The sequence below is a fragment of the Lytechinus pictus genome, chromosome 2 (assembly GCF_037042905.1).
Source record: "Lytechinus pictus isolate F3 Inbred chromosome 2, Lp3.0, whole genome shotgun sequence".
Taxonomy (NCBI): Eukaryota; Metazoa; Echinodermata; class Echinoidea; order Temnopleuroida; family Toxopneustidae; genus Lytechinus; species Lytechinus pictus.
The window spans coordinates 58,572,841-58,591,003 of record NC_087246.1 but is presented as its reverse complement, the minus strand read 5'-3'; the positions used below and the strand labels follow the sequence as shown (position 1 = coordinate 58,591,003).

The following is an 18,163-nucleotide window of genomic DNA, read 5'->3' as shown; positions in this document are numbered from 1 at the left end:
CTTCATTTTCTAGACTGTTCATGAAGACATTTTTATTTAACTTCTGAAACTTTTTTTTTCAATATACCTTAAAACATTTCTGTTCAATTTGTCTTGATTTACTTTTTTATAGCGCCTTGATTGCTCTACAGAGTGGATTTTACGCTATATAAGTCGATTTTATCATTATTATTATTATTGTTGCTGTTGATGTTGTTGTTGCGGCGCTTTGTTTTGAATCATTCATGTGGCCGTATTCGGTTCAAAACATATTCTTAACATCTAAATGAAAAGATCTCAAATCATGCAGCATAAAGTAAATAAAAACTAATATTGTGTAATGTGTAATTTATTGTGCAAATTGTATATATTACAATCCCCCTTCCGTATATTATGCATTCATATATTTGTTATTATAAGTTTTTTTTTATATGTTTAGTGTATTTTTTCTCTGTTTAAAATTAATGCAATTCAGCCTTTGGCTGCGAACTGGATTTCATTTCAATAAATACCATTTATCTATCTATCTATCTATCTGTTTATCTATCTTTGGAATGCTCGTGTTCTGTAACGTAAAATCCATAATAAATTTTGCAGAAATAAACTTTGAATCGAATTGCATAACTCTATTAATGAGAAAATCGTCTTTTCTGTGAAGGTATATCATTCGTCCTCGTATAATGCGTGGTATCGGTGACCGCGACATCACTACGACAGTACTTGGCCATCGGATCAGCGTACCCATCTGTGCTGCCCCCTCAGCTTTACATGTTTATGCTCATCCTAACGGGGAAAGGGAATCAGCGAAAGGTAAACATCATTCTTAAATCGGAGAATATCATAATATTGTATGTACCTGGGGCAGGTCCAAGTTTTCATTGCAGGCGGGAGGGGTTAAAAAACTGGATTTATTTAGTGTGGCAAAATTCTCGCTGCCGAAAAGTCCCTGTTTGTCATGAAAAAAAACATGAAAGGTTATCCTATATTACTGAAAAATAAAATAATTTTACTGAAAAATAAAGACTAAGCAAAATGAACCTGTTTCCTTGCTCCAGTCAAATAAGGTGCCGATTTTTATCCTCGTTTCAAAATAGGGAAGCATAAATGGGCGGGGGGGTGTTAAAATGGGGTTAAAAACGAAAAGAGACACGTTCCCTCTCCCCCTCCCAATTCCCTTTAGATCTGTGCTTGGAACTACATTATATTATTTTCTGCACCCCACCTTTTTTTTAAACAAACTAAAACTAAACCCAAATATGCATTTTGGGGAAGACTGGGGCTGTTGACATGCATTGACAATAGAGATCTACTTTCCTCACTTTATTTCCGTCAGATATATAGTTTAAAAGTTAACGTCTATACTTTCGTGGCATAATTTCCCAGGTGTTGAGGAATCAGGGAGTTTAATGATTCTATCAAGTGAAGCTTCCGTTACCATCGCAGACGTAGCAGAAGCCGCACCTGGTGGATTCCGTTGGATGCAGACCTACATCTTCAAGAATCGAAAGCATACAGAACATATCGTGAGGCAAGCAGAGAGGGCGGGCTTCAAAGCAATTGTTCTCACGGTCGATTCGCCAGTAACAGTCAACTGGGATGAGCTTGATGATAACTTTGCCGAAGAAGGACATCTCAACACCGATCCAAACTATAGGTCTGCCTTCCGCATAATTGTATTTTATTATTGCGCTGAATTTTTTTTGAATAGTAAAGTCTTCATGAAATTGTATTAACTATTTTTCATAGATATACAAAAATAAATTGTTAGCATAAATAAACTAGATACCTGTAGTATCTCCGTCATCGCGGCAGGCCTTGTATTCTGTAAAGGCCTACTGGTGTACTATACCCTGTGGTATGATTCTGGGATGAACTGCATGCTGCCCAATTGTTGTTCAATCGGTCACCATGTTAGTTTTTACCATACATGTCAGTTCAATCGAATCCTCTTTATTATGGCTGAGAGTAACACCGTGAATTTCATTGATTCAAAATAAATGCAGATCGACAATGGTTAATCACCTACCGGACATTTGATTTTATTTAAACCTTTTAGATTCTAATTTCAATCTATTTGAATTTGAAATTACTCTGTCGAATTCAAATTGAAATTCAAGTTCGAAAGTTTCCAACACCCACGGTTGGACTTGATTTACTTTAAATCCCTGTCATTTCACTGTGGAGTCTCTCATGGGTAGATGAAGAGGAATAATTAATGTGAATGTTGTTGTAATTATCGGGATTAAATCTAAGCTTACTCTTTTGTTTGTAAACGTGTATTTTGAACGCAGCAATTATTAGGTAATATCTGTAAAGCGCTTAGAGACGTCGTTGCGATGTATTAAGCGCTACTTATCATTATAGTAGTTGTTATCATTATTATTATTATTAGTTTTCATTGTTTAACCGTTTTAGGTGTATAAATCTTTTCATCGACATTCCAGAAGTACACGAAGCCAAAGCATCTGGGGACATCAACCTTGTTAAAAGGTATCTCCCAGATCAGCATAACTCACCGATCACGTGGGACGATTTCAAATGGCTGAAATCGATAACATCATTGCCAATCGTCTGCAAAGGAATCCTCACAGGTATATTAAGGATAAATACTTTATTCAGATGGGAAAAAAATTAACGCTCATTGACATCTTCGACTTCGACATCATTATCCGGCTTCTGCACCTCCTTTTCTCCTATACCCCTAATCACATTCCTAATCTAATTCGATCCTAATCGCACTAATTCTATTTCCACTCGATATTCCAACTCCTTCCAATCACCCACCCCAAAACCCAAATTCTTACTCCGTCTTAAACACTCTCGCATTGTAACTCCTATTCAGTTTCCTACTATCACTATAATCTTTCTCTTTCTCTCTCTCTCTCCCACTCAACCTTCCCCTTCCACCAATACTCCTACACCGCGCTCCCACTCCTATTTTCACTCCCGCCCCCACTCCAAACTTCCACTCCCGCTCCCACTCGAAACTTCCACTTCCGCGCCCCCACTCCTATTTCCACTCCCGCCCCCACTCCAAACTTCCACTCCTAGTTCCGCTCCCACTTCCTCTCCCGCTTCTACTCGAAATTTCCACTCACCGCGCCCCACTCCTACTTCCACTCCCACTCCCAATCCCCCAGCAACTACTACTTCGACTCCTGCTCCCATCATACTTGTTTTATTTCAGTGCTCAACTCTCACGCTCCTACGTTATCCCGTCAGTCCCTTCAGCATTTATGTTTTGCAGCTAAACTAAATGAACGTTTCCATGCTTGTAGCAATTATAATAATCTTCAGGTGTCTGCACCGAAGACTAGGAATGAATATGTACTTTCCTGGTTTATTTTATCAAAACAACGTATCTAATCTTCATCCACTGGCGTACCTAGGATTTTCCAAAAGGGGGGCAAATTTTTTGAAGGATATTTCGTCCGCGAAAAAAATTGACAAGCAAAACAAAAAAAAAGAAAAAGGTCTTCAACCAAAAATCAAGGATTTCTTACCAGAAAAATTGACAAGCAAAAAAAAAAAGGTCTTCAACCAAAAATCAAGGATTTCTTACCAGAAAAAAAATCGACAAGCAAAAAAAAAAGGGTCTTCAACCAAAAATCAATTCATTTGGCTTCTCAAAGGGGGGGGGCACGTCCTGCATGAGTTGTGACTCGTCAGGGAGACAGGGATACGTCCCCTGCATGAGTTGTGACTCGTCAGGGGGCAGTCTGCCCCCCCCCCCCCCCGTTAGGTACGCTAGTGTCTTCATCCAAGAGGGTTTTGTATCACCCTAAAACTAGATCTCGAGATTCATAGATGAATCTACATGAACAGAAAAATGAGAGTATGCTAGAGAATGTGGGCATTTACATAGACTTCGGCGTCGACAAACTATAATGAGAATGCGTAAGGGCAAGAATTTCATCAATTCAACGTCAAGAGAGCGAGAGTTGTGTTGAATAACCCAATATATTCAGATTCAATACTCCTCAAAATGATCTTATCGAGGTTTCTTATTCTCTGACTCTTCCAAACATAAAGTATATACCCAAACATTATGTTGTAGCGATGCACGCATAAAGGATTACGCACGTCCATTGGGCTAATGTCGGTCGTTTAAAAAAAGAAAAAACTCCCACTCCCTCCCCTTTTTCTTCCATTTCATGCCAACTCTGACTCGACTCCTTCCCCAGTTCCACCCCTAATCTCATTCTCATTCCTTAGGTTATCCCTATTCCTACTCCTACAACATCCACCCTCGTCCCTAAGCCAACTTCCACTCCCGCTCTCACTCCTACTTTCAGTCCCGTTTCCATGCAATCTTACTCATATTCTCACTCCTTATCTTATCCTATTCCTACTCCTACAACTTCCACCCTTGTCCCTACGCCAACTTCCACTCCCGCTTTCACCCCTACTTTCAGTCCCGTTTCCATGCAATCTTACTCATATTCTCACTTCTTATCTTATCCCTATTCCTTCACCTACTCCAACTTCCACTCCCGCTCCCACTCGTACTTCCACTCCCGCTCCCACTCGTACTTTCACTCCCGTTTCCAATCTTACTCATATTCTCACTCCTTGGGTTATCCCTATTCCTACGCCTACTCCAACTTCCACTCGTACTTTTACCCCCGGGCCTGCTTCCAGATGCACTCCTGCTCCCATCTTTTATTCCACTGCTGCTCCTTTTCTCAATTTCCCGTATCCTTCAAGTCCCACTCCTCTGTCTTACCCCCTCTAAACTGATCTGAATGGCTATTGCATAAATTCTGACTTACCCTTTATACTCTTTACGGGAATGTCATATCCAGATTTGATATGGAACTTAGCAAGCGATCAATGAGCGTCCTCCGCATGATAATTCAGTACAATTTAATTCTAATTATAAGTGTAATATTAATGCGCTTAATAATATACAATGTTTTTAGGTGTATTATGTTGGTTTTCTCTTTTTCTTTAGCGGAGGCAGCGAAAGAGGCCGTAGATGCTGGTGCTGCCGGCATCATTGTGTCAGCGCATGGTGGAAGGCAACTTGATGGTGCACCAGCTCCGGTAATTATCACGGATCCTTCCATTTTTACTTTCACTGACCGATGAATGGTCGCCGACGAATGCACTGTTTTTAGAGTATGATGTTATAACCGTTATGAATATGTTTCAGATACAATTCATGTAGGCCTATATAAGCAATCACATATGTACAGCAGCTTGGAAACTCAAATTAGAATAGAGAATAATGGTATGCAAAACAAAGAAGGCATGGGGTGACAGAGCATTCTTGGCTGCTGCACCCCGTTTCTGGAACAAGTTCAAATCTCATCTTCTCTTTAGTCTTTCCAAACAAACTTGAAAATGTCCATTAATATCTACCATAAGAAACCCCTCTCCTAATGAATTCCAGGATTTATTTTTTATTAATGTATGATTTTTTTTTTCCTAATAATTTACTGTAAGTTTATTATGTTGAATTTATATTGAATTGTCAGGCGCCTTGAGCATTCCTTGGAATAGAAATGTGCGCATTAGAAATTTTGTTATTATTATGATTGTCAGTATTTCTTATTGTACCAATATTATTCATATCTATTTTTAATTGATTATGCTAATTAATGCATAAAATCACAATTTTACTGTATATGTTTAAATATAGCCTCAGAACTGCTAGAATTTGGCCTGCGGGATACTTTTTTTAAGGATTATTATCAAATGTATGAAAAAAAATAGCAATATCAATTTTTTCTTATGTATTTTATTGTTTTTAAAATGTATTATGTATTCCTTTGTTTTTCTTTTTTTTCGATGTAAATCATCGGCAATACTCTTTCAATCATAAAAACATGAAATCTAAAGCTTTTAATCAGTATATAAAGAAATTTTTCGGCCTCACCTATTTTTTCTAATAGTAAGATAGCTCTGGCCCCAGAGCCCGGAGGGGGGGGGGGGTAAACAGCCCCTACATTTTTCACGATAAATCTGTAACGTGAAAAGTTCGAGCCGTAACGTTTCATTACTTTTTTCATCAAGTCTCTCTCAAATTTTAAGACCAAATTCGTGACGCGGGGGGGGGGGTTCGCGGTTAATTTATGTAACATTTTGTAAACTTTGTCAGACTCAAAATTGCTCAAACACGTGATTTATGCACAAATCTAATGCAATTTCTGTATGTAGCAAAAATTCATAAATGTATCATTAGTTCTGTTTTTCTAAAAAGAAACAATGATAATGGAAATTGGGATATGCTGAATTTTTTTTTTGCTTGCTTGCTTTTCTTGCTTTCTTTTTTTTTTCAAAAAAGGCGCCTCTCTTCACGTCCCACCATCCCATGCCCCTCATCAAGTAGTTTTCATTATTTAACGAGCTACTTCGTTAGAATGCAATTACTTTTAGATTAACTAAATTATGAAAATGCGTGTTTTATTCCCAGATTGATGCGTTAGCTGAAGTCGTAGACGCTGTTGGAGACAGTAATGTTGAGGTATATTTAGATGGTGGAGTTCGGTCAGGTACCGATATCTTCAAAGCATTAGGGAGAGGAGCGAGGGCAGTTTTCCTAGGACGACCAATCCTTTGGGGCCTTGCTTGTGGTGTAAGTAGGGATTTGATGAAACAGGATCGGGACTTTCCCAACTGCAACTCGATAAACCAATGAAAAACCAACCAGTCTCCGTATGGCTTTAAATGGTTTATTCCGACAAACACGCCTTTGTTCAGTAAAAAAAAATGTGGCGATGCCACGTACCCAGTGCATTTTTCCTCCAGAGAACACTTGTGTGTGATACATGGCGAGAATAAGCATACTTGCTTTTTCTGTAATTCTCTTCCAATGTCGGGGACTCCCCGTCCTGTTCCGGTCCGTTCCAGGGTTCTACCCCTGTCTCGTATGGAAAAATAATAATATGAACTATCTTTGTAGAGAGGATTTCGTGAGCAAGGTGTAAATTGGAATACATCGAGCATGCTCTTCCCGGGAATCGGGGCCAGGACCCCGGGGGGAGGGGGTACTCGACCAAAAAAGTAGTAGGTATGTGCGCGGGCGAGACCGGGGGCCTTGGAGCGAGCGGGCTTGTTGTAAAAAGGAGGGTTCTCGGAACGGGCTTCGGAACTATAAATGTTTTCATATAGTATTAACCAAGGCAGTTTATAATCACTCGCGTCGCGTGCGGGTTCATAATCACTCGCGTTTTGAATTTTTGGCGATTTTTTTATTTCGGTGCGATTTTTTTTAACGGTGTCTTCAATGGGACAGACATGCAGGGAAAATAAAATGAAATTGAAATTCGAGTTTCGTTTTAAGCCGGCAATTAAGTGCCTTAAAATAAAATGTATTCGACTACTGTTTTAACATAACAAACAAGCAAATCAGCCATGTGGCTCAACTAACTTAGAATAGATCCGGACTTCTACTGTGTCTTATACGAGGACTCCGAGTCGGAACTTGCCATATCTGCCACATCGATATTACATCGTATCATTCCCATATGCGGACATGCATGCAATGGCCCCAAGCTCAGCTCGACTCACGTTAGCTTGCTCCATGCTACCGAAATGAAAAAAAATCACCAAAAATCAAAAACGCGTGTGATTACCAACGCGACGCGAGTGATTACCAACGCGAGTGAATATAATAAGCCTTAACCAATGCCAAATCCACATGTTCAGGAAGAATTAATTGTCGTTTCATTGACAATGAGGAGAAAATTAGAATATTTCATATAATAAAATACAAAAGAAATAGTGAGTGGATGACGTCATCAGTCTCCTCATGTGCATACCGATCAGGATGTGCATAACTGTTTTGTGAAATAAAGCGAAACTTTAAAACGTAATAAAGCGAAACTTTAAAACGTAATAACTTATTTTACATCCGATTTTGATGAAATTTTCAGTGTTATACTTGTTGGATTTTTCTCTTTTTATTAAAACATCTTTTTGTTGGGGTGGACTTGTCCTTTTAAATTAACAAATCATAATTTTGGTAGGTGTTTTCAAGCCAAATCGACATTATCATTTATCTGCGTTCATTTTGGCTCTATTTGATTGAAGTTAACCTGTTGTCTATGAAATCATCTGGTTTACCCAAAAGTAACATACTTGGGTCCATATTCATTTTTCTTTTTTGTTTATTTATCTATGCATTTATCTCATTAATTTATGAAATTATTCATTTATTATTAATTTCATGTATCTATCTGAACATTAATTCATTGTTTTTGTGTAAGTTCCTTTAAGGACGTTCCACAGTTAAAACGAAGTCCATGTCATTTTCACCAAATTTTGCAGCGAGTTACTTTGGTATCCATGCATTATGAAAATGCAAAAAATAATATAGGTTCATGTGCTTATTTTTTTTCTACGGGTCTTCAAAGTCGCCGTATTTGAATGATATGCAATCTTGCGCAATCAAGAGAATTATGCCTCTCTTAGACCTCACGAATTCACCAAATGAGTTTAAATCATCTTTACTCAGTGGATACCGCATCAAACGTCATCAAATTTTCAAGAAATATAACAAAGTGTATACCAAAGTAAGAGAAAGTCTTTTAATTGATAAAAATATATCTATTTGGAGTCAGCAGCGCCCTCATTTGGCAAGAATGGTGCAAAAACTCTGAAAAGCAAATCTTCAAAGTCGTGAATCTACTCAAAAATTAAAAAAGTACTTTGTAAGCTGCACTTTTTTCAAAATCCATGTCATTTTCATCAAATTCGGCTAAATTGTAGAGGAATGCACATCGAAGGTGTAGGGAAGTTAAAAATATGGGGTCCATGTGCTCGTTTTTTAACTATGAGTGTCCAAAGTGATGCGAGTTGGCATGAAAATCGCCCAAAATGCGCCCAAAACGTGCAAAATTCTAATAATGCCGTCTAAAATACGAATGGTTCCGTAGTTCTGCTCCCAAACATTTAAAATCCATGTCATGTTCATCATACTCTCTACATTTTTAGAGGAATATATTTCAAAGCAAAGACGTTAACATATTAAAAATGTGGGGTCCATGTGCTCGTGTTTAAACTATCAGTGTCCAAAGTGTTGCGAGTTGGCTTGAAACAATCTATAATATATACGCCCAAAACGGGCAAAAGTCTAATACCGTCCAAAATGTCTAAAATACGAATGGTTCCTTAGTCCTGCTCCCAAACATTCAAAATCCATGTCATTTTCATCATACTCTCTAGATTTGTAGAGGAATATATTTTGAAGAATTTAAGATATTTAAACTGTGGTGTCCATGTGCTCGTTTCAAATTATCAGTGTCCAAATTATTGCGAGTTGGCTTGAAACAGCCCAAAATGCGCCGAAAACAAGCGAAAGTCTGTTAACCGTCTAAAAATGCGAATGGTTCCTTAGTCTTGCTCCAAAACATTTAAAATCCATGTCATTTTCATCATACTTTGCACATAGATACTTTAGCACCTGAATATTCCAAATATGCAAAGATTAACATGGGTCCATGTGCTTGATTTTTTGCTATAGAACTTCAAAGTTAACCCAAAATTGATGATGTTCTTTATTGCGCATACAAAAGAATTTGACATTTTTAGACCTCACGAGATCACAACAATGAGTTTAAAGCCCTATTACTCAGTCAAAATCCATGAAAATTCCATCAACTTTTGCAATATGATTAGTAATTGTATCGGTAAGATGGGTAATCTATCTATATTGCTGTCAATTGTTTGCTAATTTAAGTCTAGCAACACTCTAAGTTCTTAGAAATTGCGGGAAAGATACTCAACCTCAAAAATTTCTAATTTCAATAACAAACTTGAGAAGTAAAAGAAATGCTGCACTTTATTCAAAACCCATGTCATTTTCACCAAACTTTGCAAAGTTGTAGAGGAAGGTATACCTAAGAGGTGCAAATATTAAAAAATATGGGTTCATGTGCTTGTTTTCAAACTATCAGCACTCTTATTAGAGCAAATTTGATTCTTAAAACACCCGAAAACGCGCCAAAAGCAGTAAATATGTGAGGAAAAATTCCGAACCACTTTTCCATTTATTCAAACTCGGGGTCATATTCATCATACTTTGCAGCACTACAGAGAAACTATTTTGAAATTGTAGAGGAATAAAAAAAATGGTCCATGGAATAATTCCAGTTAATCAGCTTCATAAAATTACACATCAGATATGCAGTTAGTGCATGCAGATAAGGAGAAAAATCAGCTCACATTACCTACAGCTGATTGAATCACCAATTCATCCATTGTGACGTCAGCGCGCAGAGTGTATAATATGCGCAGATCATGGTGCGTACAAACATAACTGTGGAACAAGTCCACCCCAACAAAAAGTTGATTCGAATAAAAAGAAAAATCCAACCAGCATATGCAAAATAAGAAAGTTATGACATTTTAAAGTTTTGCTTAATTTCACAAAACAGTTATATGCACATCCTGGTTGGTATGCAAATGAGGAGACTATGACGTCATCCACTCACTTTTTCCTTTGTATTTTATTATATGAAATATGAAATATTCTAATTTTCTCCTCATTGTCAAAATTATACAACGATTAATTCCTCCCTGAACACGTGAAATTAGCAGTTTAATACTATATGCTTTAGTCAAGTTGGTCCTTATTGTCAAATCTATAAAAATTGAAATATTGTATAATTCAAACAATAAAAAACAAAAGAAATAGTGAGTGATGGACATCATCGACTGACTCGCCTAGTTTAGACGGGTCAATATATGGTTTGACCCGGAACAAATTGCAACAAATGATTTTTCAACGGTATTTTGTACTATTTGACCTCAGGAATAACATACTAAAAATCTACAAAAATCCGCATCCGGAAAAGTGGTTATTTTCAAGATGGCGTCCAAGATGGCCGTCATTCACTAAAAATTGATATAACTCACCCATTATCCACCCTAGAATCCTATTTGGATTCATATTCCATGATCCAATGGGTAAAATAATTTATTTATACAAGTTAGAGTGAATATTAGCACTCCAGGGTACCAGGAAAATCCAAGATGGCACCCTAAATGGCTGCCGAAGTCTAAAAAAAAAAACAATTCATCTATTACTAACTTAAGTGGCTGTAATTCGGTTTCTATTCGATTGTTTTAATGATGAAGTAGTACGTCGGGACAAGTTACAAGGACACCCAGTGGTCTGATGTGTCGAAAAATACAAGATGGCTTCCAAAAATTGAGTTTAAAATGGCTGTTAATCCTTAAAATTGACATAGCTCATATCACATCCACCTGAGAGATATGATTTTGGTGTCTAGACCATGGTTTCAATGGTCAAATAATACATTGGGACAAGTTTCAAGGACAGTCACTGGTACGGTATGTTAAAAAATTCAAGATGGCTTCCAAAAATGGAGTAAAAAATGTTGTTGCTACTTAAAAAAACCCTAACATAGTTTGTTCAATATCCGGGAATATGATTTTTTGTGCCTATACCATGGTTAAATGGGTCAAATAAAACATGGGGATAAGTTACAAGGACGATTGATGGTCAAGTAGGTCCAAAGGTCCACGGTGGCTTAAAAAATAGTATCAATTAGCCGCGATGGTATTAAAAAATGGACATAGTTATGTTTTATTCGTCAAGGGCATATGATTTTGTTGCCTATATATCATGGTTTCAAAAGGCAGATAGATATTTTATGTAACAGTAGTCACTTTAGAACCCATTTTTTAAGCCAACTTGGATTTTAAGGCAAAATGGATTGCTGCATATCATGGTAACCAGTCCCAAAGTATTGTTTGGCCCTTGAAACCCTAGTGTAGACACCAAAATAATATCCCCAATGCGTGTTTTTAATGTTCTACATCCACTTTTAAGTAACAGCAGTCATTTAAGACCCCCATTTTTAAAGCCATCTTTGATTTTTGGACATACCTGACACCTGACTGTCCTTTCAACTTAACCCAATGTATTGCTTGACCCTGTAAACGTTAGTATAGACAGCAAAATCATACCTCCAAGGTGTATCTATAATAAACTATGCATACTTTTAAACAGCAACAGTAAATTTACACCCCATTTTTTGAAGTAATCTTTGATTTTTAACATACAGACAACTGACTGGTCTTGTAACTTACCCTAGTGTTTTACTTGACCCTTTTAAACCATGCTTTTAACACCAAACTCATATTCCCCAGACTGATATTAAACAAACTATGTCCTTATATAAGTAACATCAGACATTTTTTACTCCATTTTTGGAAGCCATCTTGTAATTTTGGACATACTAAGCCACTGACTGCCATTGTCTTGTCCTAATATATAATTTGACCCTTGAAACCATAGTTTAGACACCGAAATCATATCTCACAGGCTGGTTTAAAACGAGCTATGCCACTTTTAAGTATCAACAGCCATTATAGAAACAAGTTTTGGAAGCCATATCGGATTTTTGGTCATACCAGACCACTGACTGGCCTTAAAACCTGTCCTAATGTATCAATTTGGCCCTTAAACCAGTGGTTTAGACACCAAAATCGCATCTCCCATGCCGATATGAAATAAGCTATGTCCGTTTTAAGTATCAGCAGCATATTTTTAAGACCAATGTTTGGACGCCATCTTCGATTTTTGGACATACCAGACCATTGACTGTCCTTGTAACTTATCCTAATATATTATTTGACCCTTGAAACCAGTGGTTTAGACATCAAAATCACATATCCCAGGCCAAAATGAAATGAGATATGTCCGCTTTAAGTATTAGAAGCCATTTCAGAATAAAATTTTTAAATCCATCGAGGATTTTTGCACATACCAGCACACTGGCTTTCCTTGTATTTTGTCCCAATGTATTATTTGACCCATTTAACCATGGTCTAGACACCAAACTCATTATGTCCCAGGCGGATGTGAAATGAACTATGTCCATTTTAATTATCAACAGCCATTTTAAACTCCATTCTTGGATTTTGGACACACCAGACCACTGGCTGTCCTTGTAACTTGTTTCAATGTACTATTTCACCCTTAAAACCATTGAATGAAAAACAAATTTAGATGAATTGTGGATTTTCAGCCCACGGCAGCCATTTTGGGCGCCATCTTGGATTTGCCTGTTGCACTGCAGGGCTTATAATTCTTTCTAGCCTAAATCAGTTTTTGTACCCCCAGACCATGGAATATGGACCGAAATAGGATCCTAGGGTGGATAATATGTCAGTTGTATCCATTTTCAGTGAATGGCGGCCATCTTGGACGCCATCTTAAAAATAACCACTTTCCCGGATGCGGATTTTGGTAGATTTTTAGTATGTTATTCCTTAGGTCAAATAGTACAAAATACCGTTGAAAAATCATTTGTTGCAATTTGTTCCGGGTAAGGCTATTTTTGGTCGTATATTGACCCGTCTAGTTGTGCAAAGCACTGTTTTGTGAAAAATAAGCGAAACTTTAAAATGTCATAACTTTCTTATTTTACATCCGATTTTGATGAAATTTTCAGCACTATGCTAGTTTGATTTTTCTCTATTTATTCAAGTCAGCATTTTCCTGGGGTGGACTTGACCTTTAATAAACTATTAATTCTATATATTGACAAGTCTTTTTCATTAAATTTCGTCTACACCTCTTCGTATTATATATTTGAAGTCATCTTGGTTGTATCATCTTGGTTGTATCAATTTTGTTTTTATCTTGCGATTTATTTATTTTATTTTTGTTAGGGTGCTGCCGGTGTCAAGAGGATCTTCACCATGTTAGGCAACGAACTCAAGGACGTAATGGCTCTTTCGGGTAAGATATAGCCTCTTATAATTTCAAATCGCATTTGTAATAACCATCATGTTATCCGATTGGTGATGTGGCTCAGTGGACAAGTATCCGGACTATGAACCACAAGGTCCCCGGACTATGAACCACAAGGTCCCCGGGTTAGAATCCCTCCCTAGCACTCGTGTCTTTTTGTGGAGGCGTTTACTACATTTGCCACTCTCCACGCATGTGTCGTCAATTGACCTAGTAGGAATAAATTCATTGAATGCTCGAATAGTAGGCCTCTGCAATGCTTATTGTATCTGGAATCAGCTCCCCCGCTGCATCCGCGAATCGTCATCTCATGGAGTATCTCATCGATCGGTCATTAAGACATTTCTTTTTAATATTTCAACAGCTTGTCATTTCTGTATGTATTTTTCTTTCATAATTTTCAATTTGCTCTTTAATTTGTAAAGCACTATGATACAGTCAGTGTGAAGAGCGCTATATAAATGAATATTATGGTCTTGTATTGTATTGTATCAAGTGCTACATAAATTTATATTATTATTCTGGTGATTCATTTCATTTCATCTTTAATTCATAAGCCAACTAAAACAGCTCTTTAAAAACAACATAAATACAGTATAAACAGTTTCCCCGTCAACACGTTATTTTCTTTTGTATTTTTTGGTCATTCCCAGGATGCCCTAGTCTACAAGAAATCCCTTCGGATATGGTCGTTCACAAGTCCTACTATGACAATAGAAAGTATGTTAGTAAAGCAGCCAAGACTTACCCTAAATGTACCTGCAAACTCTGACGTAATCACTATCATATCGCAATACACTCATTCCATTATTTGCGTTAGTGTTTTAGAACAAATAATTTGGATCCCCAAATGAAGAGATGCATTCTTAAGCTGAGCTAGTCAACCTGCCCCGATAAAAAAGAGAAGAAAAAATCTTCAACGCTTTTTGACTTTTTACATTTTTTTTCCAAATGGATGTTTTCTTGGAATTGTGTTATTTTTGGTATTATTACATGTAGCTCTGTTTTGGAATGGAACGAATTATTTAACTTCAGTGCAATACTAGCAGACTGCCGTCAATATACCCTATTTAGAGCAATGCTAGAGTGGATAAGGAGTGAGAAAAGACTTTTAGTAAGTAACCCTTCCCTCTCCCTTTCCTGTAAAATCAAAACACCAATAGAGGCCCTAAAGTAAAAGTGTAAAGAGCCACCACAATTAACATTGTAAATTTATGATGATGATGATGATGATGCTAATAATAATCAACGAACGCAGAGGGCAGCAACACACGGCCTGCGGATCATATAGAGTTTCATGAAAAAAGTAGTTTATTTGATTTGACATAATTTTGATATTAACATGATATAAATAATTAAATATTGAGGTAATTCTATTCTATATTATGTACTTTTTTTGGGGGGGGGAAGTTATAAGAGTTTTCATTAAAAAAAAATATATATATATATATATTCGGGTTAAAACTTAACGTTTTGAAGAAATTGTACAGCTATATTGATTTGAGATAATTTTGATATGAATTTATATGCTCTTATTTTTTATATGAGATACTTAGTTTGTGAAAAACTTGTTTTGCGATATTTGGAATTGTAAAATCATATTACGAGGAAGAAATAAAATATCATTTAAAACAAAAAATTAATTAACCTTCCTCTAATTAACCTTTAAAATAATTTTTTATCCTTTTTTTATTCTTGTACAATTAATATGTGCAAAAGAGATTATTTCTATTCTGTTCAGGGAAAAAACTCATCTTTTACAATGTATTTTCTTTTTTTTTTGTCGATTGATATGGGTTTTTCCCTCTGCTTTCACATTGTTATAGAAGAGAAATTTGGCAGTTTAATTTCATTTGTAATCATTTTAAAAGTATTTGTAATCTCATTGATATTGATATATTTATTTGTTTGATTGTTTATTGATTGTATACATGCAAAGAATCTTTATTTATATGAATTGTGATTGTAAACTTATTGATTTGAAAGAGGAAGAAAATAGAATATTATTCAAAACAAAAAAATAAATAAAATAATATTCAAAAATGAAAATATTATTCCAAAAAAAAAAAAATTATTAACTACCATCATGCCACCATAAACCGAGGTGGAAAATGTTTACTCCTAGATCCTCTCACGGCCCGTTCAGAGATTAATTGTTCTCCCACTGGGCCTTCCTTAAGATCATAATGTTATTATTTATTTTCACCGTTATTGTTATTGATTGATATTGTCTTATTGATACTCTCTGTGCGATTGCGAAAAGGTGACAAAAACGTGATTTTCTTTTCATTTCGAATATGAGAAAGTAGGGCATATACACAGGTGAAAACGCTAAAAATTATTTACTGGAATGAAATATCTCGTTTTATTTTACCACAACTGCGAATTCTCCTTAGGTACTCTCTTTTTACAATATTACAATATATATGGGTAAATATTGTTTTCATTGTCCAAATGTTTTCATGATTTAACATGAATTCATCCAACCAACTAAGACGAACGTGACCAAAAAAAGAACGTTTGATTGAGAACCTGCGTATGTTGTATATTTTTCTTGACCATTATTTTGAATTATTCAGAAATGAATGGGTTTATAAATAAAAATGAAATACTTAAATAAAATTATGTTTGAGTCGTTTTGTGCGTGTGTGTTGTGCGATACGAAGGTAGAGGATGAGGCTTAGTGCATCCACATTCTCCTTTATTTCTTTCCCTGACAAGTTTACAATTCCTTCAATCAATTTTTACCTGAGGTGGACAATGAATATTGTTCGTTTGCTACTCCCTATTACAACCCTAATTATTAGGTATTTTAAACAGAAACGTGACCAGTCACCCCAAAAATGTGTTGCCAGGGAAGATTCTCTACAAATAGCCAAAATCCTCATCCGAACCGTCGGATCAGTCAGGGGCGGATCCACGATTTTCTAAAGGGGGGGGGGGCACATTTTTCCGAGGAAAAATTTGACGAGCAAAAAAAAAAGAAATAAAAGGTCTTCACTTTCAAAAGGGGGGGCACATCTGTTTTAATGGCATTGTTACATTACAAATTTTAATTTTGCTTCTCAAGGGGGGGGGGGGGACACGGACAGGCTGTGCCCCCCTTTATCCGCCAGTTGTATCAGTCAATTATGGTTTTAAAAAAAAAATCGATTTTTGCAGAAAATGACATTGCAAGTCCTTTTCTATTCATAGCTAAATTTCTATGCAACAATTTATTTTAGTTTTTGAGATTATGGGATTTTCACGATGCCATACAAAATTTTCATAAAATGCGCAAGTCCCAATGGAAACGTGTACTGTAACAGAGCGATGCGACGTTTTGACTGACCGCGATTCCAATGCGCGCGGTCAGCCAAACCGTCGTATCGACATTGTGCACTGCATTGACTTTGCACGTGAAAAGCGATACGACGTTTTGACTGATCGCGCTCATTGGAATCGCGGTCAGTCAAAACGTTGTATCGCTTTTTTTTCCCCTATGGCGTTTTTGTAAAGGGAAAATCTAAGCCGCTCAAACCGAAATCACAAGCATATACCTCTCATGTGATATTTTCTCCGATCTTTAGTCTTGTGTAAATTTTTTTCTAGCAATGAATTAAGGCTGCAGGGGAAACTAAGTTAAAAAATATAAGTAAACTTCGAAGTAGATTTTCTCTGAAATGGGTTTTCACATGCAGTCGTATGTATTATAGATTGGTTCGGATGACCGCCGACGCTTTGGTCTTCAAAAATTGAAAAAATAAAAAGTTTATCTGAAATAGTGAAAGTTGTAAAATTGAACAGAAAACCAGACACAAGTTTTTCCCTAAAACAAGTTTTCGCGGACTGCTTGGAAGTTTGACTGAGAATGCACAATGCGCGCGCCTCATGCTTGAGTGAGCCCTGAGACTTCACTCCTTGTTTTCTTTTTAATTTTTAGAGCTCTCTTCTAGTTTCTTCTGAATTCAATCAAGGACTTGTGTGAGCTATTGTTGATCAACTTGGAATCTTTTACATTTTTAAAGCTTAGGATATGCTTTTTCAAACTCGATAAAATCTCAAACTTCATTTCTGGCGACTAAGACAGTGTTGTTCTTGGGGCGGCATGTCACAGTTATTCATTCATATCGATATTTTTTTCAATAAATTCAAATCATTAATGCTCCTCTTGGCAAAATGACCCAACTCGCACAAATTTTTTAAAATCAGTTGACTTTATAATGACTATGTCATTTAGATCACATTAATTTTCTGCCAACCCCTTTAAAGAAGAGTATACGCCTACATTATATTATATTACTGGGGTTTTTTTTAACCCAACTCCGTGTCACTAACTACCATTTCATAATTAGATCCATGAGTCAGGATATGCACAGGGGGTAGGGGAGACTACTTTGGTGATTTAATAGTGCAAAAAAAAAGAAGAAAAGAGTGAAAGAAAAAAGGGAAGGAAAGGAATATCAGTACGTA

At 36.4% G+C, this 18,163-nt stretch overlaps 1 protein-coding gene across 1 annotated transcript; it reads left to right on the top strand.

Moving 5' to 3' along the window:
• Window positions 1–163: 163 nt before the first annotated feature.
• Window positions 164–16,418, top strand: LOC129253897 (2-Hydroxyacid oxidase 1-like). Its single transcript, XM_054892333.2, has 7 exons — window positions 164–789; window positions 1,363–1,633; window positions 2,395–2,570; window positions 4,934–5,025; window positions 6,398–6,559; window positions 13,630–13,699; window positions 14,365–16,418. The coding sequence occupies exons 1-7, from the start codon at window positions 660–662 to the stop codon at window positions 14,481–14,483; spliced, it is 1,020 nt and encodes a 339-aa protein (XP_054748308.2). The 5' UTR covers window positions 164–659; the 3' UTR covers window positions 14,484–16,418.
• Window positions 16,419–18,163: the final 1,745 nt, after the last annotated feature.

Bases quoted from the DNA above. Each gene is read 5' to 3' on its own strand.
- LOC129253897 (XM_054892333.2), top strand. From the start codon at position 660: ATGCGTGGTATCGGTGACCGCGACATCACTACGACAGTACTTGGCCAT. The intron at 790-1,362 runs GTAAACATCATT...ATAATTTCCCAG, and splicing joins GGAAAGGGAATCAGCGAAAG to GTGTTGAGGAATCAGGGAGT. The intron at 1,634-2,394 runs GTCTGCCTTCCG...TAACCGTTTTAG, and splicing joins AACACCGATCCAAACTATAG to GTGTATAAATCTTTTCATCG.